This window comes from Corythoichthys intestinalis, chromosome 9 (assembly GCF_030265065.1).
Source record: "Corythoichthys intestinalis isolate RoL2023-P3 chromosome 9, ASM3026506v1, whole genome shotgun sequence".
NCBI lineage: Eukaryota > Metazoa > Chordata > Actinopteri > Syngnathiformes > Syngnathidae > Corythoichthys > Corythoichthys intestinalis.
Genome location: NC_080403.1, coordinates 13,831,838 through 13,858,480, shown reverse-complemented (window position 1 = coordinate 13,858,480; position 26,643 = coordinate 13,831,838). Strand labels below are relative to the sequence as shown.

At 38.9% G+C, this 26,643-nt stretch overlaps 1 protein-coding gene across 1 annotated transcript in view; it reads right to left on the bottom strand.

Moving 5' to 3' along the window:
* LOC130921249 (guanine nucleotide-binding protein G(i) subunit alpha-2-like) overlaps window positions 1–19,399 on the bottom strand; it is a 117,004-nt gene extending 97,605 nt beyond the window's left edge. Inside the window, exon 1 of the mRNA XM_057844899.1 lies at window positions 18,631–19,399. Coding sequence (XP_057700882.1) covers window positions 18,631–18,748 — 118 coding nt within the window. The 5' untranslated portion in view covers window positions 18,749–19,399. The remainder of the gene's footprint in view (window positions 1–18,630) is intronic.
* Window positions 19,400–26,643: the final 7,244 nt, after the last annotated feature.

Genomic DNA, 26,643 nt, shown 5'->3' with positions numbered 1-26,643 from the left:
TTTGGTGTCCTGTACTTTGTCTCATATACGTGTGATAGTGCAAGTTTCAAAGGAGTCCTAAAGTGCAAGGCTTCAGACTCAGAAAATGACAGGATAAAGTGATGAGGATGGGGGCAGGAGAACTGAACTGAGCTCATTTCCTATAATGGAAAAGAGGAGGAAATTGTCGTTGGGAGGGTTGCGTCGGGATAATGGTTTGTAGTATGTGTTTAGCGATATGATCACACAAAAAAAAAGACCAATCCCTAACTTCCCAAAGGAACTTCAACATGCAAACCTGACTTGGACAGCAGAAGAGGGGACATCATGTTGTGTAATCACATTGCAATGGGGAACAAAAATTTGAACTTGATGAGTGAAATGTGTTTTTGCACATTCTTAGTCAAATAAACAGCTTCGCAGGGAGCACTGCATGAACTGTTCCCACTTATGTCTATCATTTCCCGAGTGAAAATTGAAAACCAAAATAGTTTATCTGGCCCTAGAGCAAAAAAAAAAAGAAGACAAAGGGAAAATCAATACAGATCGGTTTTATGCGTCCAATCAGCCAGTTGACTAGGCTGTAGGCATTTTCTTTTATCAAAGTACTAAAAAATATTGAGAAATTTAAAATATCGGTCCTTAAATTCAGACAGAAAGCAAATGTGCAATCCAGAGTGGCAATAAGATATTGAGTACAAAATTTGGATCTAGAAATAAAAACCTGCAAGAGGCAGAGATATTTTATCAAATCAATGGCTCATGGAGGCAAATTAAACAAGTTGAACTAATTCAATATACATCAAAAGGATCAAAATTAATTATCTGTTCGTCCGTATTCTGACTTGTATTCAAGTAATCATAGTGGTAGTGAGAAGTAAGCGGACCAAAGAAAGAAAGATTAAGACTAAGAAATTGCGAAAACAATTTACTCAATTGGCCACTCCCTAAAGCCTAAGAGAAACCATATCTGTGGAGCCTAAGCAGCTTCTCCATCTTGCAAAAGTTCCTGTTCCTGTCTCTGAGCATGCTGTCTGAAAGCTTACATGTGTGCAAGTACTTCCTCTTCCTAAACTTAATTTTAGAGTTAAAGGCCACACATTCCAAGTAAGGCTCTAACTAAAGATGTTCAGATTCCGATACCAGCATCCGGTGTAACGTGGATACGGATGCATTCATTGTACTCTGTACTTGCGAGCTCAAAGAGGGGCAGGTTCTGATGCATCTACGTCCACTGCACAACAGCAGGTGCTGACGCTTATGACGCATGCGCAGTGCCAATAGCATGCTATAGCGCAGGGGTCGGGAACCTGTGGCTCGCGAGCCATATCTGGCTCTTTTGACGGCCACATCTGGCTCGCAGACAAATCTTTAATTTTTTTTTTTTTTAAAACTTTGTTATACTCCTTCGCGCATTGCGCAAAACAGCATCAATCCCCGGCGACTAGAAAGTCGTTTTGCAGTTATTTTCGTGGGAAAGTGGCAAACATACATGTTGTTGCGTCTATCTATCTATCAATCGCATTGGCAACGCAGATGAGGCAGAGACACTGATCGGGTGGGGTCGCCGTCTGCTGTCAAAAAGAGCGGCTGATGTGCGCATGTGCGAAGTAATTTCCCCACGGTTTTAGTTTAGTTTTTCCCGCTAATTTTAGAAACCCTTTTGAGAAGATGGCAAAAAGAAAAAAGAGGAGGAGTATCGTACTTTTCAAGAGGGACGGACAGAGGAATTTGCCTTTGTGGAGAGAGCAGGTTCTGCGGTGTGTGTAATATGCTATGATGAAATTGCATCTATGAAAACGTCAAATTTAAAGCGGCACTTCGACACCCGCCATACTACATTTGCATCGAAATATTCGGCGGGGGACAACAGGAAGAAAGCATGTCAAACAATTTATCACAGTTCAGCGTGATCGCAAGGTATGTTGTCGGTGACACACTACATGAGGAAAGTATGGCAGTTTTGGCTATGCAAGGGACAACAAGAGGGGAAGATTTATTCAAGTCCTTCATTGAGTTCGCTAAAGAAAAAAAATCTACCAATGGACGAACTTGTTTCGGTGTGCACTGATGGTGCTCCGTGTATGGGTGGAAAAAACAGGATTCGTCGCGCTTCTTCGGGAACATAAAAAGAAGTTTCTCAATGCCTGCATGACGCTTAACCTCACCATGTATCAACCAGACTACAAAGCCATCAGCAACACCATGCAGCACCAGAAGTCATATTAATGGTAAGAAACACTCATCCTGGATCAGCGACAGCATAACAATGTTATTTAAAAGAATTTAGAGACTTATTGTACTTTGAAAGTGTTGAAATTACATACAGTGCCTTGCAAAAGTATTCGGCCCCCTTGAATCTTGCAACCTTTCGCCACATTTCAGGCTTCAAACATAAAGATATGAAATTTAATTTTTTTGTCAAGAATCAACAACAAGTGGGACACAATCGTGAAGTGGAACAACATTTATTGGATAATTTAAACTTTTTTAACAAATAAAAAACTGAAAAGTGGGGCGTGCAATATTATTCGGCCCCTTTACTTTCAGAGCAGCAAACTCACTCCAGAAGTTCAGTGAGGCACTGTAACATGCACACATTACTTGTATTTTTAGTTTTAAACATATTGTATGTAGGGCTGCAGCTATCGAATATTTTAGTAATCGAGTAATCGACTGAAAATTCTATTGATTAATCGAGTAATAGTAATCGGATAAAACATTATTTTAGGTAAAGAGCAAGTATACATGAGAAAAAAAAGACATTTAATCCAATATTATTTCAGTCAATCAATGTCTTTATTTTTGATGTACATTGTTGAAAACAGCCAACAATTGCACCAAAGATGTGACTAGAAAAAAAATTCACTGCTTTCACTCAAAAAACTTCTATATTTTCTTACCTAAAAATAGAGTTATGCTTGATAACACACATCACTTGAAAGCTACGTGTTTTTCCCACATGTTTCAATTTAGTTTCCATTTGTGTCAAGCTATTTTTAAGTTTTAAGTTAGTCTAAACTGTAATTACTGGTAGGATTTTGAGTTTTTGCAGTGTTCAAAATAAATGTATGATATCTGCTGTATTGGAGCACATTTATTCCGCAATGACTACTGAGCTAAAACTGACAGTTAGCTTTATTATGTTTTAATTTTACACCCTCATCACTCTACAGCGCTGTGTTTTTACAGATTAAATAAAGCTTGTATGTAAGACACGTAGCCACGCATCGACAGTGGTCATAATCAATAGAAACCTAGCCCTCCGAAGGGCTAACGTTACGTGAGCATGTGACAGTAACGTTATATTTATTAGTGATGAGAAGTCTACTGGCTTAAAGATGGCGGCTGTTTCCTAGCGCTGCCCAGACGGGGCCGAGTCTGTCATTTCGCATCTAGTCCGAAATGCATGCGATATCTGAGACGCATCGGACACTACCTGCTACCAAACTAGCATCAAGCGGGCATAGTGTTTAGCAATGTCGGCGTAGTTTGTAGCGGCTGTCGGCTGCGGTAAGTTTTTTCTTTATTGCTTCTTTCTCTACGCAGGTGACGCCAGCGCGTTGTCCCGCATTAGCCTGGGCAAAATGGATCCTCAAGGTGAATAAAATTACTCGGATCAGTTTTTAAACTCGAGTTACTTGAGTTGCTCGAGTATTGCTTTCAGCTCTAATTGTATGGCTCTCACCGAATTGCATTTTAAAAAATGTGGTGTTTATGGCTCTCTCAGCCAAAAAGGTTCCCGACCCCTGCTATAGCGGCACAGTAGCAGCAACATGTTAGCTGTTTGGTGATACAATTGATGCTCCCACTAGTAAAATGTCAAAATGCAAGATTTGTCAGAAGGAAATTTCAAGCGGTGGCATAAATGTTTGCCAAATTTAATACCACCACCGTTTGAATAAACAAGTGCTCACTAATTTGCAGTTGCATTTAAATGCCTTTTAAGGTTGGGCTGTTTGTCATTTCATTTAAATAAATCCTAAAAGCAGCCAAAATGTTCTTTATGTATATGATAAAAACATGCACTGATGAGCCAGATCAGGAAAGCATAGGATGTCATTTTTTAGCATACTGGTATCGAAACGGTACTTGGTATGGGGCATTGCAGAGGCAGCACAAGTATCAGAATCGGTATCGGTTATCGGGATGAAAAAACTGTATCGGAACATCTCTATTTTAACATGCCCAAGCATTATGAATACAAACAAAAGCTCGTTACTACAATACCATCATAGATGCTACCATTTAATTGAACATTATTCAAATAGGGAAATTAACATTAGGGAGAGTGCCCTAAACCTTTTGCTTGCCCCTTCTGGTCAAGTGCACAAAAATATGTGCTTGCCCAGGCCAAATGTTTCATTCATGCAACGATTGTTGTTACATAATTTAGAGGTGCTGAATCCAAACCTGACCATAGCTTTTTTCTGTAGTTTAGTCTAATCTATTTTTTTTTTTTTTTTTTTGCTAAACAAGATTTAATATATTTGTGAAATGCAAATTTATTGCAATGCGATACGTTTTTAAAAAAAGGGTACACCGCTGGCAGTAAGTAACAATACTAGAGATAGACCGATTATCGGCGCAGATATTTGGAAATTCGACGTATATGTTATCGTCCTTTTTTTTTTTTTAATTCGAACGGCCGATATGAAAGAAATCAATTTAAAACTGGGTTATTTCGGCTCAGATGCAACCGCGCTTCTCTCTCCTGCCTGCTGTCTCCTGCAATAGTATTCACCATGTCCTCTGATTGGTTAAATGGTAATGGTAAATGGAATTACTTGCATTGCGCTTTCGACCTTTTTAAGGCTCTCAAAGCGCTTCACACCATACCCTCATCTACCTACGAGTGGTGATGCAGCAACAGGAGCAACATGGGGTTTAGTATCTTGTTCAAGGATACTTGGACAAAGTCATCAGGGCGGAGAATCAATCCCACAGCCTCTGGGTTTGGCAACGAGTACTCTACCACTGAACGCCATTTCCTATCATTAGCTATTGTTTTTGTATTTGTGTGATTCAATGAACATGCTTTAGACATTTCAATGAAATTCAGTATTTGCATCATTCAATATTTTTACGTTAACAATTACTACAAATGAATAGCGGCTCCAAAAATCGGTTATCGGCCCTTAACAACTAATATTCGTTATCTGTCCTGAAAAACCCATATCTGTCGATCTCTAAACAATATGCAGCAAAAGAATATCTGTTATGCCATGTTTTAGACAACTGCAGGCTGCCAAAATGCTCCAACTAGGCATGTGCCAATAACCGGTTTCAGGGTATACCGTGGTATGAAAATGTCATGGTTTCAAAACTGTAAAAATTTTCCAGCATACCTTCCGTAAGGCATTAGCTATTTTTTATGTACCATAAATGCAGGGCGATATCTCTCGCTTTGATCTGCAAGGCTCAACTCTCCCCCACCGGTTGTTGCTCAGTGTCAGTGAGTCAGCTGTGCTACACAAAGGCTGCAGCAGGTCAAACTCCAGAACTCCCCTCCCCATCGAAGAAAACGAAATCGCTGGTATGGGAATACTTCACCTACAGAAAAGTTACAGACGGCAGCAGCTTAGAGGAGGAGGGCCAACCGACATGTAAAACATGTTTGCGGAGGGTGGCTGCTGAGGAGGCAATACCTCCAATATGATTTCGCATTCATACAAAATTAAAGGTTAGTAAACACTATCATGAACGTTTGCCACCAGCTATTAGTTTGTCTAGTGGTGGGAAAACGTGTTTTTTTTCTTTCTGGCAACTGTCCATGTTGAGAAAGAGTGTGTGTGCATAATGTAAACATGATACGAGTCATACACACATGCTTTTTTATGGCAAATAATTCAATTTTGTTCTGATGAAAATAATAAGCTGTGTCTGTGGGTTTATTTATTTTTAATAATAATAATAATAATACTAATGATAAATAATATTTAGAATACTTGTTATTTTTTGTCATTTTTCTCGTTAATTTTAACTTAACACTATAGACCCCACTCACCAACGTCACAAAATGACGTGTCGCTGCATCCGGCCACCATATTGTCCGTCATTGTTTATCCGTAATCTCAATGGTTTCAATTTGTCGTGCAATTTATAATGCAATTCATGGAAGCCCCGGTGCTTTCAGACGCTGTAAACTCATTGGATGCGTTGCATAAAAGGCGTTATGTGGAAAAGCTTCAGTCTATCCATTTGCCAGATCCATATTTGATGCCTAAATCGATATTTTTCGACCCGCTGTCTTCGCCGTCTCTGCCTGACATCTGCTACCCTGATATCTACAACCATCTTGTCCACAGAAACTCAGCCTATTCTCACGAAACATTGAAAAACGCAGCACTCTAAGCAACAATACCCCGTGTGACCCTTTACTTTCAATTTTCTAAAATGGCGACAATCAATAAAAAAAAATTGATTGCGATGGCCGACGCTTCAAGGATAGGTGGATATTGGACTATTTCTTCAATACAATACGCAACAACGGTGTTTGCCTCATTTGCAAAGAGACAGTCGCCGTTTTCAAAGAGTTCGATGTGACGCGATATTAGCAAACAAGACACGCTGACATGTACGACAACATTACAAGGAAGATACGCAGCGAGAAATTATAGCAACTTGAAGCTAGTTTAATTTCACAGCAGCAGTATTTCGCAAGAGCCCGAGTGTCGAAAGAGAACGTCACAAAGGCGAGATTGTTGAAATTCTGAATTTAAAAAAATAATGATAAAGCAAATGTGACACACAGAAGGGCTTGCTAAAAATTGTTTAAATATATTGTTCTACGTAAATCAGCCAAGGTAGCCCCCCACATTTTTACCACACCAAATCTGGCCCCCTTTGCAAAAAGTTTGGACACCCCTGTTTAACTGATGATCCGTAGATGAGGTCAGCTTCTTTCACTTGGTACCAGCTAAATATTATTCAAAAAATAATGATGGCGGAAGAAATAAACATCAGAAAAACACGCCATAATAGGCGGAATTTACGTAGCGGTAATGCATAAACACGAGGATTTGACGGACAATATGGCACGGAGGTGTGGTTGTGACGTCATGTGAGTGGGGTCTATAATTCCATTCCAATTTGCTAATTGGTTTTGAAAAATAAAAACTTTCAATGGAAAAAAAACTTTTTTTTTAAACCCAGATCTCTCAAAGTAACATTTTAGAGCTGTAATTGCAATACCGTGAAACCGTGATATTTTTGCCTAAGGTTATCATACCGTCAGAATCTCATACCGGCACATGCCTAGCAAGTGCAACATGTGAAAATTAGTCAACTATGACAAGCTAATGTCAGAAAAATATAAACTATAAGTTTAAGTATAAACTATAATTTTCAGCCCATTAGCGGCACCCACCAATTTTTACAAGAAAACGATATTTGTTCAAACATAGCTGCACTGACTATGAGCCGGAGGCATCCACATTATGAGATATTAACACCAAAAGACATGCAGTTCATTAGGTTGTAAAAATCCATAAATAAGCCTCAATGGACTATAAATCGCTGGGATCAAAGTAAGTGAAAAAAGTAGCAGCAGTTCCGTGGCAGCACATGCACAATAAATGGCTTGGTCAAAGGCTCACTGTGCTGTGCTAAGTACAGTGTGAAAAGGCCTTATTACTTGATATTCAGCAGGGTGAACATTTATCTTCAAGGCCCGTGCTGTAATGGCACCATATCCAAGCCTGGCACATTCACACACTCTGATGTGCTATCCTGTGCGTCACACAACTAATTGAGCAGAACTGTGGCACAGTTTGTCGAGCAAACAGGGCTGAAAAATGAGACATCGCATTATTTGATAAAGCCGGCCCATTTCACCGTGTCTTTTAAATGATTTAAGTAGCTTCTGTTGAAACCAAATGAAGAGTGTGCAACAAGTTTGCGTAGCCTTTTTTTTTACCTGAAAAAAAAAAATGCTATTCGCTGAACCATTCTCCTGACAACTACAAAGACTCAGCTGTTCACTTTAATAACAGGAAGGAACTGAGTCGATACTGAGCTGAGCATGTGGACTGAGAGGCAGATGAATGTGTCACCGATGGTAACCATCAAAATCGAAAAAGGAGACTCTAGAGAGAAAGCTCAATTTTATCTGCTATTTTTCACCAGGTGTACTATTAAATCCTCAGTACTGGACTCATGAAAATCTTAACACAAAAACAACAATAACAGCTTCTCTTTAGCATAAGGCAATGTTCTTCTGCTGCAGCAATCAGTTAAGTCTGATTCATATTTCTATTGTTTAAGAACAAAGAGAGGATATCCAGTTCAACCAGAGTGAAGTGAGTCTTTAGTCAAAAGAATAGGAAATGGGAAGTGTGAGGGGTTTTGTAGAAGACATTTTTAAAAATCGTCAATACCCCACCAATACAAAGCATAGAATCAATTCCAAGTCTTGGGTTTTTTTCCCAAACGAGGCAGGTTTCTTCAGAAATGTATTTAAGTGACAATGCCAGATGCTTTAAAGACAAGTTTCTGAGGTACTTCCACTTTAATTCCTTATGTCTGCCAGCAACTTCCGTTTTAGAATTTCTCCATTCAAAACAACAGTGGAGCTGGATTAATATTACTCATCAAAATCCCTTAAAAAAGACAATTTGGAAATGCTGCATCCATCTGCCATCATCGCGACAGGGGAGGACAACATGTTCATGAAGGCAGATGTGGAACCAAACTCGTGCCACCACAAACCCCAGGTGTTTTTGTAGCCATGTTGCCACTGGTGTTATGGAAGTATCTTGATGTGGAACCAAGTTGCAAGCCACCAATTTGATGCAGCGAGGCTAAACGGCAGATTAAAAGACTAATTTCTTGTCATCTGCACTTTGCCCAATTGTTGTATATAGTCAAATCGTCTCAAAATATGATTCTAATCCACATAATATTGCTATTTAAGACTTTTTTTATGCTGTCATAGCCACTTTAAACTCCTCAATAATCAATGAAAATCATCAAACTCTTCATTTGAAAGGTGGTTAGTCAGAAAGATAAGTTATATAGGATACTAAGCATATCAATACTACATGAGGGATGGTCATTTTTTACCACTTATCCAGAGTTTTTAATCACTATTTCAGGCAGGTGATTCGCAAATGTTTGTTTTTTCCCCTTATCTATTTTCCCCTCATGCGTCACGCGAGCGTCACCAAAGCGATGGACCAGCAGAACTGAGAGCGAGCCGTGAGTGGTCAAGCCAACTGGCACAATTGATGCATTTCTTTGAATGACTACGTTGGCGCTCCTTTCACTGACAGTGTAAGAAGCTTTGGTCTGTAAATAGGAGGTATTTTTTAAACTTTTATTTTGGGACTGACTGTGGTCACTCTCGATGAGTCTACACGATGATTGCTCACATCTAATTAGCATGCAGGCAGAGTCAACATAGTAGATGGAACGAACACAAGACTCCATGCAGGATAATACCCTTGTGAATGTCTGGTATATCTAGTTCTGTAAGACTGTCTATCCACATTTCATCAAGTAGAAATAGAGGTGGTACTAGTAGTAGTAATAGATGTAGGGTTGGCTAACACTGCACACGACTGCAACACGCTTCATTAAAAACATGGAATATATTTTTAGTCAGTCTATATTTGTGCTACTAGTCTGTGACTGCTGTACCTGCATTCAACATGTGTGCCAAAATATTTGCATAAGAGTGCCGCCTGTCAAATCTCTGCCACAATGTTTTCTTCTATAATAAACCGCTGTGGGTGTGAGTGTAGTGTGCTAGTAGTGCGTGATGCCGATGCACCGTAAAATTGCATGCTGGTGTTTTCACTACACCATGTTGTAGTAAGGAACTTTGTATTTCTGTAAAATTAAAAATGGATAAAAAGCTTGCTTGATGGAGCAAAAGAAGTCTTGAGCAAATGTCAATCAAGGACCCAGCAGGGATGGGGGAATGACTCGCTACCTGCTAATGAGGGCTTTAAGCCTGAATGTATCAAATTTTCCTTGTCACATTAACTAATGACAACTACGATCAAAGCCTTTCTGGTGCAACTAAGGGAGAGCAAATGAAATGAAAACACATTATTGCGTGTATGTTTGTACACACTCGCACCGTGCCAACTGAGTTGGAACAAACACGGCTTTGAATTTGAGGCTGGGGGAGGGGCAATAAAACAATGGTAAATCGTACGATCAACTGTAATTTCAAGTACAGTACACCGCACTCATGATACTACCATGAAGTTGGCTTCACTGTTAGATTACACAGGGTTTCTAGTAAAAGGAAACTAAACAATTACATATTTCAATTCAGCTCAATGTTTAGAGAAAGCCGAGGCATTAAAGTGAAATATCCCTGTTGCTGTTTTTTATGTAATCTTTTGCACCAAAACAAATACAGTGGCAAGTTCGTCAGTTTGACTGTTTTCAATGAGCACTAAATAAATACGTATATTAAATCCAGTGGAATTAAAAAGATGTGTGCCAGTTAATGTCAGTGCCATGGGAATATTATTACATTCAAATAGTGTATGTGATCAAAAGGGGGGGGGGGGGGGGGGGGAAGACATCAAGATAATTTGTCTACATGGCACAATTTGTAACTGAAAACAGATAATTGTGCATTTTTGGAGGTTTGCTTACACAACAAAAGCCTTGTGGAACCTGAAAACATTTAAATACCTGCACAGCAACAGAATTACCTCAGTCTTAAATGCTTAACACTTTGAAACTATGGAAAAGTCTTTATAAAATTATAATTTTAATTATATAATTTTCGGTGCTGAAAAGTGCATCCAATTTGGGGTACTACATGAAAGTTTTGAAATTGGCCTTCACTTGGAGACACAGAAAATAAGTTCAAAAGACGCAGATCTCCTTACTGCATGGCAAATGTTTTTTTGCAGTTGTTTGGGTTTTTTTTTTTTTTTTTTTTTTTTAAACAAGTAGCTAAGGCAAAATACCTTGATCAGTTTTAAGTTATATTTTAAGGTTTTAGGATCATAGTTAGTGGTATAGTTATGATTCTAACTGTTATGTTAACATAAGAAATTATACACATTGCTAGAGTGCATATATTTATGAGTTTTGTTTTTTGTGTGTTTGCTTTGTGACTGGGCTTAATCGACAAATATTTATTTGACTGATCTAAATCTTAACAAAAAATGTTGCAAGGTTTCTTATTGACTTGAGTTTTGACATTATGTCGCACATTATCAAGAACCTACAATAAAGTAACTCACAATTGAGAAATGAGAAATGAGTACATGGATTGACAAACAATGATTAAGATCAACAGTTCTTAAAAGTCCAACATCAGCGTCTGGCTCAAAGGGCCTGAACCAGTCAGGTGATGTAACCACAGAAGAAGAAGTGAGAGTTTCTTCAGCTGCTGCAACAGGCGCTAAAAGGTGGCATAAAAAAAAAATACTGTTGGAGGTGTTATGTAGCACCCCTGAAGAGTGTCACACCACTATCACATTCAGTGCTACGATATATGACTGCCAAGTGAAATAACGTAGGCTTAACTCAAAAGGTGGTACAGAAATGTGTATGTCACAAATATACAGCTGAAACAAAGACAGTGCAATGAACCTTTTCTGTTTTTTTGAGAAACAGTGTCTTTATGCTCAAATTCATGAACAGAGCATAGATTTAGCACTCTAGGGTAATCCGTCCCAGTCCTCACAAACACTGTTGAATAGTAATTACTGATATGAAACCTGCAGTCAAGAGCAGAGTGTATCATTATCCTTAACCCAGAGGCACAACTTAATAATTATCCGTGTCTTGAGAGGAAAAACACAGTGCGTTGTTTCCACCTTTTTCTTTGTTTTGTTGTATCTGGGCGGCAAGATGACAAATGGATTACGGGAAGCTGTGATCACGGAGCACGAAAAATTGCAACTGTGGGTGATGAAATGACCCACTGACTTGTGTGCTTAAATCAGAATTAAAAACGGTGGCACAAGCTGGGTGACAGAAAAAGAATGATAAAATATGAGCATTTACAGATTACTTACAGCGGTGCGTCAAATGAACTAAATCCTTAAAAATGTTGTTCTTACCATCTCATTGGCTGCCATTAAGATCGAAAGATGTCCAATCCATTTGAACTTGAGGGTTATCAGATCCTCTAATTTAAATAAAACAGGTGTCTATCATTGTCAAATGAAGCCAATGAGTTAAAACTTATGTCCGTATAAGTGATCTGGCTAGGAGTGTATATGGCTAAAAAATGTTTTTTTTTGTTGTTTTTTTTTTGTTTTGTTTTTTAAATCGATACAGGAATATATCGTTGTGGGCCTGTTGAAAATACACATATCAGTACAGAGGCTCTAGAATCGATACTAAGACTTATTCATTGAGATTTCCGTAGTTTTCACTATAGCAACTCTGCTACTACGCAGACATTCTGACATAACATTAGGTGTGAGCCGAATGAAGAGTACAGTATTTGAAATAAAACACAGAGCACTCAGGACTCAGAGTACCAGGTACTTTTGCTATCCAGCAAAACATTTTTTTTTTGTTTTTTTTGTCGTACTGGCATTTTCATCGCCATGTATCAGTATACAATGGCAATACCTAGCCAGACATATGGCATTTAGCGACGTGTATTTTTTTCTCGGGTTTTTGGCAGTCCTTTTTTTTGTCTTACTACTACTACGATGCAGGCTGACTAACTACACGTACCATAAGAAAATGTCGAACATTATAGATATTTAGTGGAAACATTTACGTCCCGTTGTCTCGTCAGATGAAAATTTGTCTCGTTATGTTTTAGTCTCCCTATACACATTTTTAGCTCATTATCATCTTGTCATCGTCATGAAAAAGTCTTCATCTATGAAATGTATTTTTGTTATCCTTGACGAAAACAACAATGAGCGATATACACTGCCCATGTGAATGAACGTTGCCTTAGCGATATGCAAATTCATATTATCGAGTACTTTATACTTTCTCGAAAAATGAACAATCGATAGGTGTGGAGATGGCAAATAAGGAGGAAGAGCAAAAGAGTCCTAATTTGCCAAATCAGTGGACAGGATTTTAAAAAGTATGAAGCATTTTGAAACAAAACTTAATTTACAGTACATACGTTCATGGTACTGAGTGAAATATTTCAATGTTTTTCTTTTTATCTGGCGGAGACCAGGGAGATGGACTCAGGAAACATGCATTGTATTTAGTCATTTACCTAACTGGGGTGTTACACCATGAATTCAAATACTGAACTTTCCCCAAATACACACTGAATTTTGGGGTTTCATGATATGAATGACATAATCATCTGAATCACAAGAAACACATGCTTGAAATATTTCAATGCAATGATTTGCTATAATGTAATATTTCCTTCCTGTAATGACTGCCAAAAAATATTAAAACTTCTTCACAATATTCTTACGATAAGAGATGCACCCGTAGAGTCAAGACTCAAGAGTTGTTGCTTTTTGTTGTTGCTGACAAACCTCCCCTCTATGTTACAGCATAATGAGTGCCGGTATTACACAAACAATTGCCTGTGTTAACACAAACACCATGATGGGAAACACACACAAACACCATGATGGGAAACACAGAAGAACTTGTTTGCTAAAGGGGCACCATTTTGTCAGTCACTGAGAATTGGGTTTACGTTTACAAGATCAGACAGTGACCAACAGGCAATCCCCTGCAAACAAATTATCCATATTCAACCCTGACTGACACAAAATGAACAAAATATCTTCCTTGTTTTACAGTAATTTTTTATTAATATCCGCGATTGACACTTGGACGATGAATGGGAGGGACAACTCCGCTGAGAAGCAGACATCAACAGAATTATTCCACATCATTTCAGACACAGGATGGCAATATTCCAGGTAATGAAAGAGTTCATCGCTACTGACCAAGTTAAACGTGTATTCAAAGAATTACAAATTCACCACCACCAGTGTTCCATTTGATATCCATTTTCGTACGTAGTAAGGTGTGTGGTTTTCTTGCATTTAGTGCAATACTGATGGTTTCTATAAATGCAACATGTTAAGTGAGGTTAAAAAGAACCTTGGACTTCAAGACTTATAGGCTCTAATAAGCCACAATTGTTCTCTTTTACTAAAATATGTTATTAGAAACACATAAAATATTGCCATTGCTTTAAAAATCTATAATATTTAGTACATGTTTTGACCTACAGAGGGCGTCATGTTTGATGCGAGCAATGGATGGAGGTTAGGGGTGATGACGTAGATTGTCACTGTTAGACGAACACTACCGGGTTATTCCAATTCCTTCTACGCGGCGAAACGTCCAACACATGCGAACATCGGTTAAAAGCGGCGTGTGCTTACTATTTGTGTTTTTTACTTTTATTATCTTTTTATTATCTTTTCATTGCCTCAAAATACTTTTTGCATGTGCTTCCTTCTCAAACTTTTAAGCATTGCGTTTTTCTTCTGGTAGCTTTAAAGCAGATTGTTTATCTGTTGACCACATTAGTCACGTACAGACATGTGCCGATTACCCGTTTCAAGGTAAACCGTGGTATGAAAACCGCAAAAAATTTCCATCATACCGTCTCTGAGATATTAGCTATTGTTTATCTCCCAAAAATACATGGAGAAATCCTTCGCTTGTAGCTGCAAGGCTCAACCCTCCCTCACTGGTTGTTGCTCAGTGTTAGTGAGTCAGCTGTGCTACACGATGGCTGGAGGAGGTGAAACTCCTGACCTTTTCCCCCATCGAAGAAAACGATATCGCTGGTATGGGAATACTTCGGCTGCAGAAAAGTTACAGACGGCCGCGGCTTCGAGGAGGAGGGCCATCCGACATGTTAAACATCTTTGCGGAGAGTGGCTGCCGAAGAGGCAATATCTCCAATGTGATTTTGCATTTATACAAAATTAAAGGTTAGCAAACACTGTCATGAACATTTCCAACCAGCTACAACTAACTCCAGTGCTTTTAGTGTCTCTAGCACTGGTAAAACGCAGTGTTTTTTTCTCTCTGGCAACTGTCTGTGTTGAGAAAGAGGGTGTATGTATAATGTAAACATGATACAAGTCTTACACACATTCCGTTTATGGAAAATATTTAAATAATTTTTGTTGTTATGGTAATTATTTTGAGCTGTGGCTGAGAGTTTAGACTCACCTAAACGACTGCATTTATTTTGATTTCATTTAATATAGATTTTTTTTAACTTGTGCTCCAATTTGCTAGTATGTTCTGAAAATTACAAATCCTGTTCAATGTAAAAATGTTTTTTTTGAACCAGATATCTCAACGTAACATATTTTTAGGGCTGCAGCTATCAGTTATTTTAGAAGTCAATTAATCGATGAACTATTTAGTTCGAATAATCAAGTAATCGGATAAGGAACATAAAAAATTAAAATATCTGAGCTGATCCTCAAACGGTATATATAAATAAAAAAATTTTAAAAAAGGATCTTTGTACAACAAAAGAAGACTTGGCTAACTTACATAGCAAAAATCCGCAACCTTAAATGCTATAAAATGCTAACTTTATTTTACAATGCTCTTAACAAATCGTTCAGACATATATTCCAACAAAAAATGGATAAATATACCTATAAACTAAATTACAAATGCATTAAAAAAAACATTAGCTTGAACAAAATACAAATGCATTAAAAAACATTAGCTTGAACAAAAACTTAGCTTATATTGGTCTTAACAGGGAGCAGATGGATTCAGCCAAGTGAAACGAGGTAGACTAGAGGGCCGTGAATCCACCCAAATCAATAAACACTTTCAAAACAAACCATTACATCACCACTTTAATTAAACGAATAGTCGAAGCAGCAAAATTTAATTTGAATCTTTTTTTTTTTTTTTTTTGGTTACTCGAGTTAATCGATTATCGTTGCAGCACTACATATTTTAGAGCTGTAGTTGCAATACCATGAAACTGTGAAACCATGATATTTTGGCTTAAGGCTATCATACTGTCAGAATCTCATACCGGCACATGCCTAGTCACGTAGCACATTTTAACCGCCCTTATTTGATATTACCACATTTAAGTATTTTCTTAAGGCATCTTAATATGTTGTCTGTATGCATCGAAACAAAACAAGCTGAAAGTGCACGGTGGGACTTGTAGACATATCGCCGGTGTAGAACATTATGGCAGAACAGTTTTTTTTCCCTACTCTCGTCTCGTTTCATCCCGTCTTTCCTGTTCATTTTGCATTTGCTGCTCGTTTTGTGAAATATCGACAGTGCTGTCATGCTCATTAATGTTCATCTCAGGTTCACATTGAAAGGGTTGAACAGATGGCATGTGCGTAGAGTCACACTCTGGAAGCCCGGCAGCGTAACCATGTGACATCACCGCCCTGTGATGTCAACAACCACGGCAACCTACTAGTTGAAGTAATTTTACAAATTGTACAAAAACGAAAACATCAAGAGGGGTTTCAATATCAAATTATTTTAACTCATAATAATGTCTATCTTTTAAGAAGAACAAGCCTTTCTATCCGTGGATCCCTTAAGAGGTGGCTGAAGTTGGGCACGTCCTTTACTCATTTGCTCCCAAAAACGTATAAATAAGTTCGTTTCAGTGTCCCAAAGACATATTTATACGTTTTTACGTTTTTTTTCACAAGAGACATGTCTAGGTTCTGTGTAACTTAGCTCCAAAGCACAAAGCTGAAAATCCATTTTAAAGCAATAAAACTGGCCACTGGAGGGCAGTACCACATTTGGTTAAGACCCACAACCCGATTCAACGGAACGAACGGCCGGGTCGCACGGTCAGGGCGCCGGCGGAAGACGACCAAATGGACGTCCAGGATGCCAGGCGACGTACGACCAAGCAGAACAACCGGGAGGACGCCCGGGATGCCAGGCGCTAGAAGACCAAGCAGAACGACTGGGACCACCAGTGCAGCGGACGATGCCGTTGGGTCCGTGATGCTCGCCGAGCAGAGCCAGCTCGCGTTCCCCGCACCCTCCAGTGTCCCGCGACCTACCCGGAAACGCGCACGGCCAAACCAGTTCACCTCTAGACACAAGGAACACAAGTTCCCCAGTAGTCACCACAAAAGGAAGACTCAAAAAAATCCATCTTGATAAGACAGGTGGCGATGAAGGAAAACTATACCCCGGCTGTCACAACAGCGTCATCTCAGTTCAATAGTTATGTGTAAATAAATTGTTACTTTGCTATCAAAGGCTCTCTTTGTCTTGTTGTTTGTTATTTTGTAGAAAGACAACATTATTCAGATGTTTGGGATGTCACAAAGCAAAAAATAGCTGTGTTATAAGTCAAAGTTATGTTTGAAATGTATGCTTTTACAAAAATCCCAATTTCTCTGGTTTTTCATCAGAAATTGGAAAATTGCTCAAACTAAGCTATTTTCTAATGCTGATTTCTAAACAATGGAAAAAGATATGAACTAACTTTTTTCCCTGCTGAAAGAAGAGAGTCTAATCTTTCTTTTGGTGGGTTCCATGTTTATATAGCAATAGAACAGAATTTTCTGTGGGCCTTGCAAAATCAGTCAAAATCCAGTAAAACGGCCGGGAGCGAAGGGGGTTGCACCAGTGAAAATGGCTGGGAGTGAGTGAGTCCTTAACGAAGGTGACGTGCTTTGATTCCCTTAGAACACTGGTGTCAAACTGACTCCATAAAGGGCCAAGTGGGTGCAGGTTTTCTTTCCAACCAATGAAGAGGACACCTTTGGACCAACCTGATTTCTTACATGGGTAATCAGTTAAACTTTGTAAGGTGCTGCTTGTTTCAACAGAAAATTCATTGGTTAAACTGTTTGCACGGTATCGGTTGGAACAAAATCCAGCACCCACTTGGCCCTTTGTGGAATTGGTTTGACACCTATGCCTTAGAAGGTGTAGTGATAGTAGTGCTCCAACATTTACACATTTAATTTTAGAATCAGAGAGCATGAGATTTAATCAAACATAGCACGTTGAACTTTAAGCACTCAGTACAGTGCATGATTTTAATTCTCCCCCCCCCTTTTTTTTTTAAATCTCTGAGAGAAATATGAAAGACACATTAAGATGATTGTACAGAATGTGCATGAAAATAAGGCATTCACAATCTCCTACTTGGAACCAAAAAGAGAATTCCACAAGTGTTGGATGGCCTTCACTCTGTCTTCACACTCTCGCTCTGACTTGTTTTGACTAGAGGTGGGCATGCTCTAGTCTGGACACTTCTGGGAAAAGTCTGGGCTGTTCGCCCTCTCTGACCAAACAGTGGGTCACTCATTATCAGGCAGACCTTGTCAAGCAGTCTGTCCCATCAGGCTTTTTACTAATCTGTCCAAAAAGAAGAGAAAACACTCTGTATCCCACTGGTTTACGTCCAACATTTTTGGAGAGGGGGAAAATGCTCTTGTTTGGACTCCAAACTTTGACCGTTTTCTCAAAAGGGGCCTGTGTGTGCGAGCCTGTGGGATGTTGCAGAAGCAAGGCCACACATGGTGTAAACGTCAATTGCAGCCCATAAAGTGTAAATGCGAGGGGCCATCTTATTGTTAACCACACAAAAAGCTCTGGCGTCCAGTGGTGCGACGTTTAAGGGCATGAATGAAGGTAATAAAATCGAACAAATACGAGTCATTGGCGTACAATTCAACTTTCAGCTGCACTTTTGGTGCGCTTTAATCGGGAGGAGGGTGGACTACTCACCAAGTAGCAGCAGTTTGACTTCTCTAGCCGCTTTCTCTCCATCTTCTCGCAAGTTCTTATCAATCATTTTGGACCTCTCGGCCGCGGCTTTATCCTCCTGGCTCACGGTGCAGCCCATGGTTCCGAGTGCTCGCTTCAGGACTGCTGCTTAAGTGGTCAAAATTACCAACGAGAAAAATAACAGGCTCAAAGCCTTTCTTCGGGGGGGAAACAAGTCAAAATTGGTTGAGAAAGGCGACTTCCTTTTTTGGTGATGGACGTCTCACCGAATATCCTGAGCCGTCAAATCGAACGACTTGCTCGGTCACAAAAGTAGCAAAAGCGCCTCTGTTAAAGGAGTTGGGGGGCAGACCTAAAAACTTTTAGGGGTTTGGGGGGCAGATTACTTTGGTCGATTTTAAACAACACTTCCTTCAACACATGATGATAAACTCATGAAACTCACGAAAGACGACTCTTGGAGTTCTGGAGGAGGGGAAAAGTATTCCAAGGGTACAAAAAAAAAAAAGAAAAAGAAGTGAGAGTCCAGTTAATCAAAGTGAGTCGTCACGTAAGCTCACATGGCACGATTGCTTGGAGATGATGTTTTACACTATTCTTTGTCCTAATGTCTTTGCAACGTCACGCATTCTTTCTACGCAGTAAAGATTTGTCACGTTTGAAGCCACACCCGGGGCCGCGGTCAAGTTCCCCTCCAGCCACGAACAGCACAAGCGGCGTCAGCCAGTCGTCACCGTCCGAAACTACTCAGCAACGAGTCAGCGACAACCTTGAGCAGCAGGCGGGGGGAGAGAGTGAGACCGAGAGAGAAAGAGATCATGTGTCCCGCCCCTTTTCCACAGAAGGCTTTATGGGAAATGTAGTCAAACTACTACGACTGCTGTTTTGACATTTTTGAATGAATGAATGAATACTTTATTTTGGAAGTGAGAAAATAAAAATAATAAACAAAATAAAATCAGACAAAACCAATGATATACTTGGGATAACAGCAACAATAGTTAAGACAATAATAACACAGTGATCCCTCGCTACTTCTCGCTTCAAACTTTGCGCCTTCAGTCCATCGCAGATTTCTTTTTTCAATTAACTCATTTGCTCCCAAAAATGTATAAATACGTTCTGTTTTTAATTGTTTCAGTGTCCCAAATACATATCGTCTTTTACGTTTTTTTTCATAGGAGAGATCTTTGGGTTCTGATTCAACTGAGCTCCAAAGCACAAAGCTGAAAATCCATTTTAAAGCAATAAAACTGGCCACTGGAGGGCAGTAGCGCATTTGGTAAGACCCGCAACCCGATGCAATGGCAACGAAAACACGGTGTTGTGCCGAAAAATAGCCGCCCCGTGTGAAATGTCCCCCCTGACGGGAACGCCTATTTATAACGCTTTATTGAGCGTTTATTGTATTAATTTCATTTTATTTATTTGTTTATTTCTTTTATTTTTGAACGCCCACATGTCACAGCTTTTTCTCACCAATCGATGGACATGGAAACGATTTTCTTGTACGGTGAATATGCATTATTTTACTCTGCTTGAACTAATAAATGTCATACCTGTGTGATTGTCATTAGGATATGGTCGTGAAAACATGCAGACTAATACATTTCCCGGGCTTCGGCCTTCCTATGTGGAGTTTGCATGTTCTCCCCGTGCCTGCGTGGGTTTTCTCCGGGAACTCCGGTTTCTTCCCACGTCTCAAAAACATGCATGGTAGGCTGATTGAACACTCTAAATTGTCCGTAGGTATGAATGGGTGCGTGAATGGTTGTATGTCTCCTTGTGCCCTGTGATTGGCTGGCAACCAGTTCAGGGTGTACCCTGCCCGTAGTTAGCTGGGATAGGCTCCAGCACCTCCGCGACCCTCGTGAGGAAAAGCAGCATGGAAAATTTCTGTTCAAAGATGGTTATGTGGCCCAGTCCACGATTTGTTCCTAAAATACAGTAGTAGTATTTTGTGTAATTTATTTATTTAAAACTGATTTTACAGTCGTAATCCATTACTGTAATGCGTCCATGAAAACATTTGATGTTTTCACCTCAGTAAAGCGTTATAAATAAGCGTTCCCATCAGGGGGGACATTTCACGCAGGGCGGCTATTTTTCGGCACAACACCGGGCAGCACGGCCCAGGCGCCGGCGGAAGGATGCCAGGCGGTGGACGACCGAGCAGAACAACCGAGAGGACGCCCAAGATGCCAGGTGCTGGACGACCGAGCAGAACGACCAGTGCAGCGGATGATGTCGCTGAGTCCGTGCTGCTCGCCAAGCAGACCCCGCTTAGACTAAAAAAAAATCCATCTTTATGAGACAATCTTTATGAGGGAAAAGTTTACGTGGCTGTCGCAGCAACAACAGCGTCATCTCTCAGTTATGTGTAAATAAATTGTTACTTTGCTATCAGAAACTCTATTTGTCTTGTTGTTTATGTTATTTTTTGTATCGGTTAAATAACATTAATTTGGTTTTACTTGTGTTTAATGATTTTGTGGGAACAGAGACCCGCTGCATGAAAACAGGCAACATCAGGGGTGTCCACTGTCTGTCCAGGGGTGTTTTATTGGCCTGCACCAAATTTTGAAAATATCATATCAAAAAGCTTAGATTCAGCTTACATTATGTTGCATTTCTCAGCTTGATGGCGTTAGTCACCAAAACACTGCCTTTCCCGTGGCTCAGGCATGAAAACCTGAATTCCATGAAGAAAACTGTAGAATTGTAGTTTTATATAAATAAAGTTATATTTTAAAAAAATTCCAATGTGATAAGTGAGCTGTGTTTATTGTGATTTTCTTCATTCTTCTCTGTTGCCGGACATTTTCTATTCTGCAAAATTTGTTTCACTTGAGTAAATATAAATATATATACTAGTATATAGTATATTGAAATATCCTTATACCTCTGGATTATTTCTTTGCCTGTAGCCCATAACTCATTGATTGCCATTGACAGTTACAGATACCTATATACATCAAATGTGATCTTATTTCACTGCCATTGACAGTGATACACGTCCAATCCAATGTGACTGGGGGGCTGGGCAATCGAACGATTAGGGCACTGGGGTAATAAAATATAGGGTAATTATTAGGGTAATATGGTGCAAATATAAGGTAATTTGCAGTAAAGCAGTTCTCTAAAATTATTTATTAGTTTAATTCAAACAAGTCAAAATGAGGCACAGTAGAGTGTGTGGCCTCCGTGTGCCTGAATGACCTCCCTACTGGAAAGAACAATGTACTGAATTTAATAAAAAATATTGCATTCATTCATATCTACAGTGTGTTACTTTAGTGTTCCCTTTATTCTTTTGAGCAGTGTATAACAATACAATTAAAAAAAAACAGAAGTGGTAAGAGAAAAAAAACATTATTTCTGAAAGTACACAATATTGACATATGGTAGTGGCGTTTTGTTTTGTGCACGTTTGCCGTTATTTATGTGTGAATAATCCGGCCATAAATACTATTTTGGTGGTTGGTGTTTAAGTACATGAGCTATAGCAATAAAATTCAATGTTATCATGTTATCCGTTTGATATAAAGTTTAAAAAGAACAACTCAAACATGTATGATTTTTGTTCATGTAGTCTCTGTTTCTCACCCAATCTATGCGAGTTATGCATTTAACAATTTCAGCATTTATGATAGATTATTAAGAATTTGTCATTTATATATTTAAGAATTTCATATTTATTTGTTGTCTTTTACAAACACATTTTTGGGAGAAATGAAGCTAAAATACTTTTCATGATGTAAATGTTTGGTGAGCAGACAAAAGAAGCACTAATTTTACACCATTCTTTATGTTAATGAATTAATATATTGTGATTAATGTATCCGCTGACATAATTACTGGTGCTGCTTGGGAATACTTATTCGATAGCCCTGCAAATTCCTTCATTTTCAAGAGGTTTAGAAGAACAGCATTTCTTCATGGAAGTCTCTCAAGCATTGCTTACAGCGTCATCTGGTGTATGATATTGGAATCTTCAATTGCACTGTCTGAGAACATTATTATAAATCTAATACAGTATATTCATACCAATCTTACCACCAGCACCCCCTAGTCCAGGGGTCCTCAAATACAAATTTTGAAGGTCCACAGTTAATTTTTTCATACAAGCATGGGTCCATTTATTAATGTCGGTCAAGTACAAGCAAGGGCGTAGGTTTGTCTCAACATTGGTGGGGACGATATGACAGCATAACCTGTATGTAAAGTTTTTGCTAGGGACGGGACCTTAATAAGACCAAACAGACTGGGTGAATGGGGGTCAGGGCTAAATTTCTCACGAATATAAACCTAATTAATTAGATAGATAGATTTTTAATAAGACTAATTGATAGGCGAAATTATCAATGCAAAATAAATCTGTATTGACTTGTACTAACTATCAAGTGTTTTGGTTCAACCATCGTATTCATAAACTAATTTAAAAGAATTTGAAAACTTTCAGGATAAATGTCTGGATTTTATTCGCAAATTGGAATTGCAATATTTGAACATACTGTACAGTATATTAACAGTATACACAAAAAATATAAACTTGTTAATAATCTCATAACAAACCCGGAATGCAAAAAATAAACATTTGTCTTAAGACCACTCAACATTGTCTGTCTAAAAAAAATAAATGTATATAAATGAAAAAACTTTTTTAGTCTGGCAATAACACGAATAATTAGAAATAGAGCCTTTCTTAAGGTAAAACTACTGCTTTTGTCCACAAGCAAAGCCAAACTCGACAAAAAAAAATGAAAGCTCCTTCGGGCTGCTTTAAGACCACATAAATAAAATACAAGTGAAAATTTAGGGGGTAAACCTCGGTTCACTACATTTCTCACAGTTTAATTAACGTTACCAGTAAAAAACATACAGGAGGACACCTCTCTAAGCAGCTTCCTACTCGAGTTTTGCAGGTTAGCAAATTCACACAGTTTAATGTTATGCTAACTTTGATTCCGATTGGATGTTCAGTAGCAAAGTTGGTGGTGTGTTCCCCACTTCCACAACATTGATGTCCTTTTACTTTACTGACAGTGGCTGCTGCTGCTGCTGGCCGAAAATACACTTCAAATATCCCTCCTCTTCGAAGGGGGTGGAGGAGGCAGCATGTCATCGACATGTAATTCTGTCGGGGCTGTCTGGGTGTGTGTATGCAGGAGGGTTGAGGGGTCAAGTAATCTGCCAATCAAATGTGCATTTGAGGGGGGAAAAATGGACCACCACATTCAGCAAGTCAAAAAGGGAAAGTGTAAATCTGAACATAATGATAATAACTCACTTAATAAAGGTAGAGTCATTTCTATACTTACAACATATGGGAAGACAATCTAAATTACCTATATAACTGAAGTCATTACATAATGCAAATAAGGTCGCTTAAAAGTTGGTGGGGATAATTTGAGCATCTTGAAAATTAGATAGTGTTATGTCCCTACTGTCCCTATGCAAACCTACGCCCTTGAGTACAAGGCAGGTCGAAGGTGGTAAAGGTGGTTTTCTTTTGACCAAACAAAAATACAGTGCACATTCTGATTAAAATAAAAATAAATTAACAAAACATTTTCTTGACTTAAAATAAAAATACCAAAAAAAAAACATGCAAGTACAATGTTTACACATGTACACTAAATAATTGACAAGATCTGTCATTAAGGTGCAAACAATAACTATTGACAGTACATTTTGTAACTGTAAAACACTGCTAGACAAAAAAGAAAATGTGCAACTAGTACAGTACATGTTCACATGTACAGAACATAAATGACAAGCTTTATCTATTATAAGGTGCAAACATAATATTTATTGACAGTAACTTTAACTGTAAAAAACTGCTCAACGACAGAAATGGAATTTGGTGGTCACAAAGCTGTTTACTCACATTATCAGTGCGTCTTGTGGTTGATGAATCTGAGAGTGAGATTTGTTTGATTTTTGTTGTCATTTCCTCCTTTTCTTTTCCTTCGAACATGGCTGCCACCGCTTCAGTTATACACTCTTTTATTATTTCTCCATCAGAGAACGGCTTCTTATGTTTGTCCGACACCCACGGCACTCTGAGTGAGCGCTCCGTTGTAATTTGTTGTTATGTCATAGATTTAACAATAACCTTCCTTGACTCTTGATATGACTGCTTTAACCCGTTAATTGCTTGCCTTCTCAATTCTGATTTAGGAGGAAACTTCTCTTCAAAAGAGCTGTACTCTTTAGCATAATGGCGTTTCACATTTTCACTTTTTATCAGAGCAACTGTCTTGAAGCACATTAAGCACATAGGTTTGGTACTTGCAGGTGGTAAAATGGACGAATATTTGTCAGTCCATTCCTCATTCAAACGGCCATTTTCGTTGTCCATTTTTCTTCTCTTGGTCAACTTTGAGCATGCCATTTTGTTAGATTCGGTCTTCTACTGGTGGCAAACAGAAAACAAACAGATTGCAAAGTGCCGGGTGCGACTCGTGTTCCACACTGCTGCGGTCCGTCCACTCTAGCTAGCTATCAGCATGCAGGCTCTCTCAGCCAATCACCGCATCCATGCACGCTCTCTCAGCCAATCAGCGCATCGTTGTCTTAGAGATGAAAACAGAAGTGGGAACATGGAAGTTATTTGACTAAAAATTGAATAGAATTTAGCAATAGAATAGTAGTGCATAGCGATAGATCGGCGATTCATACAAATGATATATGTTTAAAAAAAGTTTTGGGTTTTTTTTTTGGGGGGGGGGGGTTAAGTTCCGTTTGCTCTGGGTCTGCGGAGAGGTGTGCCGTGGTCAACTAATTAAGGACCCCGGCCCTATACATTTGTTGGCCACCTCACTCGCCAGTATAATGTCAGATTGTAGTAGCTATGGAAATATAAACCAATAAACCAAAGTATATTAGTAGGTGTTTCATGAAGTGTTCTGACAGTTTTCCACTGGCTTTTAGTTTTGGTGTGCCACTCAACGATTTTAAGTGGCCCCATTTGCCCACCTCTATAAAAAATTTCTGGAGGCACCACTGATTCATACGCACGGGTCGGCAACCCAAAATGTCAAAAGAGCCATATTGCAACAAAAAAAATAATAAACAAATATGTCTGGAGCCACAAAAAATTGAAAGCCTTATAAAAGCCTTATAATGAAGGCAACAAATGTAGTATGTATCTATATTAGCTATATTAGCACAACTAGCAAAATGACTACTGTAATTTTCGCAATATAAGGTGCACCTGACTATAAGCCGCAACCCAACAAATTTGACACACAAAAAAACATTTGTTCATAGATAAGCCGCACTGGACTATAAACCACAGCTGTCTTCACTGTATTATGGGGATATTTGCACCAAACGATATTAACCGCTAACACTTTATTTTACAGTGGCACCATACGACTGTCATCAAACAGCAAATGAACCACCATGACATAATTGCTTCAAGAAGCTTCACTTGGCCATCCCTGCTCCCTTGGAGGAGACAGTAAACCTCTGCTGCCACCTGTTGTCAACACTGTTGTCCAGCATGCCTCCTAGAATGCAATGCAGCACTACAAATGTAAATAACAATCAAATTTCATGTTCTGTGATAATTATTTCTTCAGTTACTGTTCCAGTTGTTTCATACATTGCTAATAATGGTATTTGGTAACACTTTATTTGACCATAAGACTGTCATGAGACCATCTTAATTATGACATGACACTGCCATGAGCATTAATGAATGCTTATAACAGATGTCATTTAGTGTTATCCGGCAAATTATCTCACTTTTGAATGGATGTAAACGATCCGAGCTGGACATAAAAGGAGTTAGTGACATAATTTGCCAGATGACACTTAATGACATCTGTCATAAGCATTCAGTAATGCCCACGATAGTGTCATGTCACAATTATGATGGTGCTATGACGCCACTGTCAAATAAACTGTTACTTATTAACCCAAATAAATCAACAAATAAGCCGCACTGGACTATAAGCCGCAGGATTCAAATTGAAGGAAAACAGTAGCGGCTTATAGTCCGAA